Source organism: Platichthys flesus, chromosome 17, assembly GCF_949316205.1.
Source record: "Platichthys flesus chromosome 17, fPlaFle2.1, whole genome shotgun sequence".
Lineage (NCBI taxonomy): Eukaryota > Metazoa > Chordata > Actinopteri > Pleuronectiformes > Pleuronectidae > Platichthys > Platichthys flesus.
Window position 1 is genome coordinate 6,720,723 of NC_084961.1, and position 12,976 is coordinate 6,733,698.

Genomic DNA, 12,976 nt, shown 5'->3' on the forward strand with positions numbered 1-12,976 from the left:
ATTAAATTAGGGCTGAATTATGTTGAAGGTTGGTTAGCTCACGAGAGCTTCGGTACATTCTGTGGTTTTTCCCAATCTTCATTCATCCCAAGATAATTACAGTTGATTTTCATGCATTTTTTTAAAGACTACCATGACACCAATTAATTAAAGGCTTGGCACGGTTCCAGGGTTACAAACCCGAGGGACACGATCGACTCAATTAATTCCAAAAAGGCACAAATTAGACGAGCAACGTGGAACTCATCCCGTCTCTGCAAACTGAATCCGGTGAATAAAATAAAACAAAGTATTTCTGTTGTGGCTCAGCAGTGAGAGTCGGTGTGCTGCTGCTCCTGTTATTGGTGGCACTGAGGCTGTGAGAATGTGTGTGTGTCTGTGTGTGTTGTGTCACCAGGGGGGAAAAAGACATCAGACAGTCCCCTGGAGCAGCTGTTGTCCCCAGCATGCCCAATGTTTCACACACACACACACACAACACTTTTTTTCTGTCTCCGCTTAAACATACACAACCTACTTTCTTCACTAACCTCCAATCTGTTCCTTTGTGTTTTTCATTTGTGGGCTCTAAGCGCTATAGTACACACACTCGCACACACACAGATTGTTGCCAAGCTTATGCAACCTCACAGAATGCCAAGACTTTTTCAGGGTGAGCACCTAAAATCAGACATGGTGAGTCTGTGTGTGTGTGTGTTGAGGGATCCCGGTCATCCTTTACTGGTGAAATTAGGGCCGTAACACCTTCAGACGGCCTAGAATATAAATTCAGACCATCCCTCTCCACATCTGCTCTCATCTCTGATCAGACCCACGCTCACTTCCAGTCCGGCTCATTAGAAATCCTCGGGGGACTGGTTTTCAACACACGTTCTCCCAGACCGGGGCTACCTCCGACACGTCCACCAGATGTCTTTTTTTCTACGGTATCAATCTTTCCTCCTCATCCCTCGCTCATCTTTAACCGTTGCCTTTCTGCCTCACCTCATGTCTCTGCTCTGATTTGCTCTCTGGTGTCCCTGGGGGGTGAGACAGACAGATGCGCAGCCTTGAACTGAACGAACACACGCACACACACACACACAGACACAGACACACACACACCAAAGCACTCAAACATGGCCGCTTGTGGTTCACTTTAGGGGACATTACAACCACGTTTGTTCTGTATAAAATGTCAAAAATCAAACTTCTGTTAGAAATGTCAAGAACAAACTTTCACACTGTAGTGAATGAAGTGTTTCCTTTGCCATTTATTCACCATTCTACTTCATAAACAGGAAGAAGCTTCACTTACATGTAAAAACAGACATTTCAATACATTAAGGTGCAGAGAACCCGACATGTTCAAGGATACAATGTGTTACAAATCTCTTTGTAACCATCATCAAAACATGCAAGAAAATGCCCAAAGCAATCATATATACACACACAGCTAACAGCTTGAAATTTGCATTTTGTATTTGTAAAAAACATTTGGTGCGATCGAGTCTTTTGGGAAATTTGGGACCTGAGGGGAGGAAAGAAAGTCATCAGGGGATCAACGCACAGGTTCTCGGGGGCTTCATACATTACACACACTTCCATTGAAAAGTCCGCTCTTTATGTGACTCCAAAAGGCGTAGCTTCTTTTATAATCAACACAAAACTGAGGAGATTCTGGTGAAATTGCAAAAAAGATATGACTTTCTTGCAATAGTCCGATAAAATGTTGTTTACTTCTCCTAAAAATACAGCTAACACTGATGGCATGGCCCTGAAACTTGCATCAATATATATATATATATATATACACACTTTGGAGAGAGATTCGACACCTGGAGCAACTTTTACATTTTGCATTTTGGTTTCACTCAAACTGAGAACCACGCTTCAATCATTTTTCATGGAAGGCCTCTGCCAGGCTGAGGCCAGTGCAGGTGCTACTCTATAGGTGTTTGAATGCGAATGTGAAGAAAAAACGATGAGGAGAAAGTGTCTTCAGTGCGCCAATAGCCGGCGGCAGGAATTAAACCCTCATTAGGTTCTGGCACCACCACTCTCTCCCAGTGCGTGTGTGTTTTGTTTATACGTTTTTGTGTGTTTTGTGTGTACGTGTGCGTACATGGTACAGATATGACTAAACAGTAGCATCTAGGGCTGAGTTAAAGATCACACAACCTGATCAACAGGGTTTTATTCCTGCACATTAATGAATCAGGCCACTAATAGAAAAAATGCTAAATACCTCCGATCGATAAAGCAATGTTATATGACTCAGATGTAACCAGGCATTATTACAGATGCACAATAATATAGAACTGAAAGTTCAGCAAGTGGTGACAGAATGAACTGCACCACACAATGAGCTGTTTGTTTAACACAAATCAAGGTCAACCATTCCCCATAAGAACTGAACATGTTCCCTTTGCAAAGTCATTTGTTTATAATACGAATCTAAAAAATGTATTGGCACTGGCATTATCACTTTTAAAGTTAAAAACCCTCAGAATTCATTCATACAATTCAATGAATGTGTATCCATCAAATAAAAAGCCAATTAGATTTTTGCTCTTGAAATAAATATTTGACTTTTGACAGATAATACAGGCACAGGGTGAATCAAAACCATGACCAAATAAAAACACAGAATATGCCCAGAAAGCGAATGAAGAATTGTAATAAAGCTACCACACACACACACACACAAACAGACACACGCACACACCAACACACACACACACACACACACAGTCTTGTCTTCATGATAATACGTTGACCTACATTTATTACCCTGAGACTTGCTCTTACCATAACTACAACCCTAACCTTCAACTTTACATTTTTAATAATGTACGTTGTGGGGACCTGGTTTCAGTCACTGTAATGTGACTAAAACACTGTGATTTGAATAACTGGCCTAAACACCAAACCGTTTTATTCATTTTAGACTATCTAATAAGATGACACTCAAGATTCATATTGCTAAAACTTCTTTCCAAGTGATATCCTAGTCTTGTTTTCTCTCGATCTGCTCCTCCTCCTTCCACTGTCATTTTGAACACACCCGGCTCCACAGATGCTCTTTAGCAAGTGAAGTCAACGGGACAGACGGTGTAAAGATCGGACATTTTATCTCTGACAACAGAGGAAGTGCAGGGAGCGAGTGTTGTGACTCCAGTGAAACTGTGTTAACAAATGCAGCAGCTCAGCTACATGCTACTAAAAGCTGCTAAATATTTCAGAGCATAAGTCAACAACCAGAGCATGCGTTGCTGTTCGGAGGAGCCCCAGTGCTTTGGACGTATGCATGTACCTCAGCTGTATTATTAATATTCACCTTTTAGGTTATGAAACTCCGTGATTACATCTGGTGCAACAATATCTACAGTGAGTGTGTGGGTGGTGTTTATCCAAGAGATGCACGTATTGAACTTCCTCCGCTAATAAAAAAAGTATGTAAAAAATAATGACTCTCCTCAAATTGTAGCCATGATCTCCTTTTAGAGCAAAGCAGTTGAATTTGGAAGAGAAACATGATGTTGAGGAAGGACTGAGTCTATGTAGTGTAGCTCTGTTGCCGGCTGTTCAGGGTGGATGTCAGAGCAAACCTACTAAATATTTTAAAGATTTAAAAGTAGTGGTGTCTTCCCCCCGTATTCTTTCAGCAGTGGTGGGCCAGACGGCAAAAAAAATGCTTCGGAAAATACATAAAAATCACTTTAAAAATATGGTTTTCCTCTCGAAAAAATGGATTTGCAAAAGACCCAGTGCTTTTGCTGCAGGCGAAACTGTGGCTGGTTTTCGTGTTTCTGGCAACAACAGCTCGTTTTGTGTGTCTAAAATTATTGTAAATGTAACTCATGACACCTGGAGTTAACCAATTAATAAGAAGCTCACAGGCAAAAAATATCTCCCGCTTTGTTCATAACTGGAAGCTTTCGGCGGAAAAAACGCTGCTCTTTAATTATTTGCAGTCGTGTGTCATTGTGCTAGCAGCTCTATTCACACAGTCGTGCTAAAGCACTTTCAACCGAAACCCAACAAAACAAGAGTGATGGTCTAAAAATTAGTTATCAGATAGATAATCAGCAAACAGGAAATACACAGACGCATGTGAACTGTGAAATGTTGCAGTAGTGGTGGCATGTGAGCAATAGCGTGAAAGAGCGAGACGCGTTAGTGTCACATGTGCATGGAGGGAGTCTGAGACAATGGGCCCATGGGCACAATCAGGTAAAAGAACTCCGATCCAACGTCGAAGAAACACCAGCATGTCTGACTTTTGTTCTGTGTCTGTGGTCATTTCCTTTGGTATCATTTCATGTCTTTTTGAAGTCGTATCTCATTGTAGTTCTTTTGATCATTTCTATCTCTTTAAGGACAAGTTGCATCACTTTGTAGTCGTTATATATCTTTTTGAGATTTTTTTTGCATCGATTAAGTCGTTTTACGACTCTTTGAGGTTGTATTGCTTCTTCTTGTAGACATTTGGTATCTTTGAGGTTGTGTTTTTGCATCTTTTTGCGGTATGTATTTGTTTTGTGTCCCTGATAGTCATTTTGTATTTGTATCGGTACTTCTGCATTTTTCTCCAAAGTTCTTTGTCATTGTTTAAGTGACTTTCCAGAAAAGAGACGTTAACAGTCACGTCCTTACTTCTCTGGCCCCTTCGCCTTCGCCGGGCCGACGTTTGGTATAAGGTCTGACATGATGCACAGAAACACATTAAAGCATATACCCGCTCACACACATGCACACACATAGCCTGAGGCTGACTAGTGGTTAGCATATGTTCATTGTGGTTGAGAAGCAACAACCTGTTCAGCACCAAGATAACTGACCTCCTCCTGCTTCTCTCTACTGTCCCCTCTGAGCAGCCTAAAGTCTTCTGTGTATGTATGTGTGCTGTTGACGCATCATGAGAGCAGCATGTGTCCGCTGTCACCACGTGTCACTCTGTGTGTGTAACAGTCAGAACAGCTGCAGCAACACCTCAGGTCCCCAGTCCATGGCCGTCTGAGCCACAGCGAACACAGCCGCCCCGAGCCCGGCAGACAGCCCCCACACTGCCATCTTCACCATCCTGTTCCTCGTCCCCCACAGCTGGCCTCGGTCCCGGGGTAAAGCTGCTTCCATGCCTGAGTGTTGAGAGGCTGCGAGCCCAAAACAAGGAGGGGGGGGGGGGGGGGGGTTAGACAACGAGGGGAAGAGACATGGAGGGGTCAAGAGGTTTCAGATCGCTCGGAGCTAAACCAAAAGAGGCTCGAGCTGCATTTTGTTAATGGGACTGGAAACAAACCGGGGGTCAAGGAGAGTCGAAACAATTGGAGTAGAGACAAGGAGGGGTCAAAGTATCACAATCCATTAAATATAACAACAACCAATACTGCACCACTTTAACTAATAACAGCAGCACTTAATTAACCCAGAAGCCAAACGGTTAACGACTTTACTTCGAGTTATACTCAGCAACCAGCTTATTAGGTCCTGCAGTAAATTATGGCTTCATTAAGTTTGTAAAGATCAGCATTTGTTGAAGATGTTTGAGGCAGCAGTTTTGTACTGAGAGGTGTTTCTGTTATTTGCCCACCCACTTATATGAATGATAGTAGATTAAATATTGGATTCGCATCTCAGTAAAAATAAATAAATGACAGTTAAATCAACACAGTTCTAAAACACACAAACTGAATATTATAATCTTAATGAAAGTTGGATTAATTTCAGAGCCGTTTTATTAAACTACATTAGTTAAAACTAAATGGATCAAATACAGATTGAAAAGTCCCTGGAGCAGAGTAGCTCTTTAATTAGGTAGAATAAAAAATAAAAAAAAGACTATTGTGTTATCTGTCACAGTGAACACATGATCGAATACTGTTCTTAACAGTACGTGAAGGCTTTTGTCTTCTGCATCATGTGCGGTGTGTGCATACTGTGTATTCTGTGAATCCCTTCTGCTTAGTTAAAAAGGGACAATGAAAGTTAATTAACATTATCAGATTTAACCACACAGAGAGATTCCATGCGAGTACACGCTACTTAAATCCTTAAAAGTAAAAGAATCTATCTTTGACAATTAAATGTATTTTGATATTTTGAGTGCATCTCAGAGCCGAGAGTATTATAAAAAGCGAATATTCTGCTGCTATGAGTCTGAATATGTACAAGCCACCTTGTCTGTCAGGTTTGTTGACTCACAATTCATCGTCTGCCACAGTGAAATCAGGATAGATTCACCCTCTGTCTTTCCGTTTTGCGTTTCGTCTTAGAGGCTGCTAATTGAATTTTGATGAAACTGCAAAGAACGGCGTGCATCAGTTTTAATATTACCGCCGTTTACGGCCTGAGGGAAATTCCACGACACACTTTTGATTACTCGTACATCACAGACAACGTGTCAGGTGCCACTAATCAGATTTCCCCAAAACCTATACGGGAATGATGCATCTCTTTGTTCTCTTCTGGCATATTTGAATGTGCACTTGATTGGTCTGATGGGGGTGCTACAACATTTGTTTACTTGTTATTGATTGGCCCAAAGGCAGCGTTTGCGGGTGGATGACATATTTACTGTTGCCTGGTTGGGAAGAATTGTTCTCACATGTAGAGCACCGAAAAGCAAAGACGTGTGGATCCATCGAAAGATTTTGATCAAGTAGAAATGTTTGTTTGCTAAAAATCTCACAATAAATATTCATCTTTTACCCCAATTTCATAGAGAACCTGAGAAGAATTCAAGCTTTCGACACTCTACTGCAGTGTGTGAGGATTCCTTCTTCGGAGTCAGTAATAGGATTACAGTTATTTTTACCTTGTCTGGAGGTGGAGGAGCCCTGGGCCCTGGTGAGGCGTTGGAGAACAGAGTCTGGCCTCTGGTGCAGAGTCGAGAGCTGAAACGCTTGGAAGGTGCTGATGGACAGACTAAAGAGGGAGAAAAAAGAGGGGGGGGGATGAAAGAGAGGAAGAAGAGAGAATGTCTAAGACGAAGCACTAACAGAGGGAATTAAATGAGGTGATGGACGTCTGGTAAAGTGACGGATCAAGACAGGTGAGGAAGAGAGTTAGAGGCGATTTGAGAAAAGTGCTAATGCAGTAGCTCTTGTATATTGGGAGCGATGCATTATTGGACATCGGTATTTTTCAGTTACAGCCTCTCGTCCGTGATGTCACTTCCTGCCCTGAACAATGACTGTGAGTAACACTGAAGGGCCCTGACAGGGAGAGAGATAATGAGAGACTATGGGAAGAGAGAGAGAGTAGTTGTGTCTCTATTTTTGCTTTACACACACACACAGTGTGTAAACAGCACTACAAACTCCTGATCGATGTGTTTTTCTAGCATCTTTATCAAGCAGTATTATCATTTCTAATAAGCATCTTCATTTCAGTAATTGCCTCTTCACCTCTTGCGAGATTGCAGTGCTGCCCGCTTGGCCAGTAATGATGGCGGGTACTGGCTGAAAAGTTCCTGCGACCGCGGGATCAGAAGCTCGTATGGAAGGTCCTGAGGGATGCGCGACAGGAGCTGGTGGACCATGGCCATGTCGCACTCAGTCTGCTTCACCTCCTTCTCTCTGTGCAACACAATCTGAGGAGGAGACGATGAGGAGTTAAACGTTTTCAACCTTAGGCACGAGACTGTGGTAGAATATGAATTACAGTCTTCATGTTGTACTTGGGCTGTTTTCATTTTCACTTGTGAGGCAGAGCAAACGCACAACGGTGAGACAGGCAGATGAAGAGTTAACAACCCCCCCATGCTGTGCGCTGTACTCAGCCTTGGAGGAAACATGAACTACATTCTGCTTTGTTGTTTCACACACTTCAAACAGAGCTCTCCCTTTGCCCAGCCTCCACACACACACACACACACACACACACACACACACACACACACACACACACACACACACACACACACACACACACACACACACACACACACACACACACACACACACACACACACACACACACACACACACACACACACACACACACACACACACACACACACACACACACACACACACACACAGAAACAAACAAACTGTGCACAATACTAAACATACTCAAACCCCTTCATATAAATAAAAGGGGCCTCATCACACACAAATAAACAGCAAAAACAACTAAAAAGACATGTACACACACAAAATACATTATTTTTACTAAAACATGTGCACACAGACTGTATATAAACATATACTAACATGGAGGAGACAGGGTTTATGACTTCGAATGCAATCAGCCACCAGATGGCCCTCAAAATGCTTTGGCTTCCCTTTTGGTGAGCTGTCATGCCGTCCATCTTTATTTACAGTGTCTGATTCACATACGACTGCACCAAGCAGTAATTATGAACGAGTGTCAGACTGAAGAGTCCAGAGTGAGACAAGAGCAGAAACATAAAAAAAAAAAACACTCTGACATCTGTTTCTCCTCCTTCTCCATCAAATATCAGTCAGCTCACCTCTTCATTCTGCTTCCTCCTTTTTCCTCTTTCTATCCCTCCCTCCATCTTTCTGTACCTTTCTTTCACACACCTGTTCATTAGGAGGTATCTAATTAACTAGTCCAGGGACTTCACAGTTCTCTACCTCACACTGTGAATATGAGAGAGAGAGTGTGTGTCTGTGTGTGTGTTTGTGAGTGTCTGGATTTCTGTCAAAACAAAGCCACTGCCTCTTGCTCATTTCCGGTCAGCTCGTCATCTCACCGTGGCAGCCAGGTAGATGGGCATCAGAGGGTGTGAGGCCAGGAAGAAGTCGTAGAGTCTGAGTGTGTGTTTGAACTCGGACAGGACGTGGCCATACCATGTGATGAGCCAGGACAGTGCAAAGATGGTTCCCACCTCCGCTCTACAAGAACAGGCAAAGAACACAGAGGCCACTACTGTTTAAAGACAGTCTGACATGATATCCTCTAAGAAAACCCTTATATATCTGTTGTTAAATGTTGTCCAGTCTTTCCTTTATATATCATCTTTACTCAAAACAATCTAGATGCTTTTTCAATATTTGCAATTCAGCCACAGAACAAAGTGATGAGCTTTCTGTGAAAAAATAGAGGAAAATCAGCACTTTGCTGCCCTCTAGTGGGTTTTCCATTACATCACCTTCCTTTTAGCAGACAGGTTCGTCCAAAGTGACATCAAATAAGTTTCAGAACTGACTGGAAGAAAACTGCATTTAAATAAAAATCGTAAAAAGTACATCTAATTAAAGTGTGCTAAGTATTTTAAGAAATTCAATGTATGCAAGTGCTGATTTCCAGAGGTATCATCAACAGTACATTTGACTAAATGGTGTCTTTTGTGCACCTGATCATGAAGTCATGCAGCTCTGCATCGACTTGCTCCAGTATAGGCATCAGGTAGTTTAGAATATGTTTAGTACTGTCCATGGTAGGATCCATGAAATCCCTGCACACAGACAAGAGAGACAGAAGTTACATGAATAAAATAACTTGGCATGTAATCAAAAGTCTAAAACCTGAGATTCTGGAAAAATGTACAACCTGAGGTGATAATTGGAGAGTGTGTCCAACATGGCAAAGGCCATTCGCTCCCCAACAACCAGCAGGAGTGTGACGGCTACGTCATGGTAGCCCTGGTAGTAATGGAGCTGAGGGTTACGTTTCAAAACCTTCAGTATGATGTCGATCAGCTGCTCCTGAAGCACGGCTCTCTCTGTGGCTGGCATTCCTGAGGATCAGCAGGTTCAACCACTAGTTAAACATGGTTCTCTCAGAGACTGATAAAGCCTGGGCAGCCACACAAGCGAAGAACTTCATGAAAACACTACGTTACTTTTTCATAACAGTGTTTTGCAAATCATGTTCTTTATGACCATCACCCCTCTCCTGTATTTTCTGAGTATGTCTTTGGCAGCATTGTGAAAAGTTCAGCACACATTATTGATCGCAATCTTGCTGCTCCCATCCAGGGCTTTAAACAGGCATGTGTATATTCGTATAAATATCTATTGTAAATATATTTTTCATGTTCAGATTGGTTCAGGAGCTTGCAATCAACTAAATTAAGGATTAAATATCTTGAATCAAGCTCTCCTTCATTTCCTGCTGTTTTGCTTTATCTCTGCCAATTTATCAAAAAACAAAACCAACTCATTAAATTGACTCCTTCACATTTACTTAAGATACTTTTCTCTGTTGCTTCTCTTACTGACACCACATGCTTTCTTCAGACAAAGAAGTCAAGCCCTGGTGGAGCTCTCGGTTGATTAATTATTAACCTTTGCCAGATATCTGCATATTGCTGTGAGTACAGGGGGTACAGTGTGATAAATGGCACTGTGCACTATGCTGCTATCTTGAGAGATAGCACACACACACAGACACACACCTTTAGGGAACCGCTTCATGGATCTCCTGACATCCATGAGCACCTGGTTGTAGTCTTTGTGGTTTTCCCTCACATCTCGACCTGCAACAGAAGAAACGCTGCTATTAGAACTTTAATTACTACCTGCAGTAACAGTAGTATCTTGGAGTATTCTGACAACCAGTGTGTATTTAAATCAATCAACCACTAACCAGGTTTGTGTGGTAGATCATAGACGTTGATGTTCAGTAGTTTGGGCCAAACTTTCCTCCTAAGCTCATCAGTGAGGAGTCCACCTTTACTGCCTGCTGTTCTCCTCAGGGTCTCAATGTCGACTGGATCACTGCACAATGAAAAGTCAGGATTGGAAAATATTGCACAACATTAAAGTCTGGCCATTAAGCAAAAAGACTTAAACCTTGACTTGCTTTAGTCAAATTCAGTTGCTCAGTTCCCTCTAAATCTTTCTTACATTGAAGAATCTTTCCTGAAACTCCAATATATCATGTGTCCACTTGTTTAAGGTGAATCGACAGACTAAACTACTGTTTTTATATTGTTCAGCTGATTGTTGGACATGTGTGTTATGTGACTGCATTGATCTTGTTGTCCTCTTTGTGAGCTTTCCTGCGCCATTTCACATATCATCTCACGTGCCTCCGCCTCATGATCCCCATCGCACTATTCCTCTGGGCACGTGTGAATAATCTTCATGTGTGAAATTAGCTTAGCAGGGAGCGATGAAGGTCACTGTGCATGCACCAGAGTAAATGCATGCCAGCTAATTGTGGAACGGCGCATTGAGCGAGTGGAGGGAGAAACACAAAAACACAATGAGGCCTGTTGCTCTGGTGCAAAATGAAACATGAAAACCTATTTGTATTCTAAAAACTTGTGATTTAAGGACATTTTGGAGGGAAATCTATTGATTTTTGACTATATTATTAACTGGGTTAATCTTAACACCCAATGTGTTGTGTACACTGAATTTGTGTTTAAAAGGCTGTTGTATTTCAGCGCTAAAAACACTGTATAGAATGTTTATATATGAAAGAGTCTTTCTTCATCAAAATCAGATGACCCCAATTACAATTAAAATAGCTCAATAACGTGAAACTAGAGCATTTCTAAATGAGAAAATAAAATTAGCTTTAAAATGGTTTAAAATAAAATGACCTCTCACATGCCGTAGAACAAAGAATCAGTGTGCTTCATGGTCAAGCTGTAAATTAAAATATGTTTATAACCTGATCAGAGCCTGATGGATCTCACCCAACTTCTGTTTCCTCCCACAATCTGCTTCTGTAAAGGAGGGACAAGGATGAGAGGATGACGGATATCAAGTTGGGTGAGAAAGAGGAGGGATGATTAAGAGGGAAGGAAACAATGGACAGTGGGAGGGGAGAAAGACGAGGGTGGAATAGAACAGAGGATGAGGCACAGGAAGGGCAACGATGAAAGAGAAGAAGTAAAAGACTCTAGGAATTATCTGAATTGAATTAAATTAAAGCCTGCCGGTTTTGCTTATTATTTTCTCGGTTAATAAATTCACTATTTGGCATTAGGGCGGGGCAATGTAATGATATCCGTAATTATAGCATTATAAATTGAATCAATAACAATACGACAAAGGTTGTTATTATAAATATCAAAATATAAAGTGTAAATATAGAAACCACAACCTTCATTCAGGAAATGCTGCAACCAACATTTTTGGCCACTTTATCAAAGCATTATCTAAACAATGTTTCGTAATCATGGTTTGTCGACTGCATTTAATGAAACTTTGACAAGTCCTCACAGCTCTATTCACAAGTGTCTAGTGTCCAGATCTGGAACAAACAAACTAGTTGAACTGTTGAATAAAGAAGTTTGGATGAGATTCAAAACATGAGTTGAAGAGTTTGAACGTCCAAACAAAAACCCAGTGTCTAAAGATGAAATCAGTGATCAACAGTTGTCTCTTGGCAGAAAGAGAAGAAGGACAGTTTCCATCTCTTCAGCTTTAAGTGTCCATGTTGGCTCTGACACAGAGGCTGCCATCACAGAAGCTGCCACGCTGGCACCACCTGTAGATGTGTGGTGACAGTTTCCTCTCACAAACACTCGTGTAAAGATTAGCTGCAGGTCAGAACCATGCAGCAGGTGACTGGTGTCGTTCCGTGTCAGCAGGCTGCACTTATAGTATTAACTTCACTGATATTTTAAACACATGGTTTACACTCTGACCCACTATCTGTCTGTGCAGACCTCTGTGGAGAATAAATAAATAAATACACAGACGGGTTAAAACGAGAGAGTTTGGTTTGTGTAACTTCGCTGAATTCACCTGTATTAACTACTTAGCTGCTTTATTTGTGTTGAACTCACCTCTCGTGGCAGATCCATTCCCATTCACCGCACACCCCGCGTTGTGTTTCGTCCTCTTGAGTCTTTTCATCCCTTTTTAAAAACCGACGACCGGAGAAGGGTCGCGTCATGGACGAAGAATGAAAAACGTGCTATTTAACAGATAAAAACACATAAACACACCGGACTGAGACCAGCTGTCTGATACCGGAAGCAGAGGGAAGTGTCATCAGCCCGGCGCGCTGCAATTGGTCGAATATCACACGTGACGCAGCGCGTAGTAGTCCGACCCGAGCT

The 12,976-nt window shown here is 41.8% G+C and overlaps 1 protein-coding gene across 1 annotated transcript; it reads right to left on the bottom strand.

Moving 5' to 3' along the window:
- Positions 1 to 1,235: 1,235 nt before the first annotated feature.
- Positions 1,236 to 12,955, bottom strand: zgc:63863 (uncharacterized protein LOC393372 homolog). Its single transcript, XM_062409922.1, has 10 exons — positions 12,701 to 12,955; positions 11,578 to 11,632; positions 10,543 to 10,673; positions 10,352 to 10,432; positions 9,505 to 9,691; positions 9,308 to 9,409; positions 8,705 to 8,846; positions 7,389 to 7,573; positions 6,797 to 6,906; positions 1,236 to 5,135 (listed from the first exon to the last, which is right to left on the bottom strand). The coding sequence occupies exons 1-10, from the start codon at positions 12,768 to 12,770 to the stop codon at positions 4,954 to 4,956; spliced, it is 1,245 nt and encodes a 414-aa protein (XP_062265906.1). The 5' UTR covers positions 12,771 to 12,955; the 3' UTR covers positions 1,236 to 4,953.
- Positions 12,956 to 12,976: the final 21 nt, after the last annotated feature.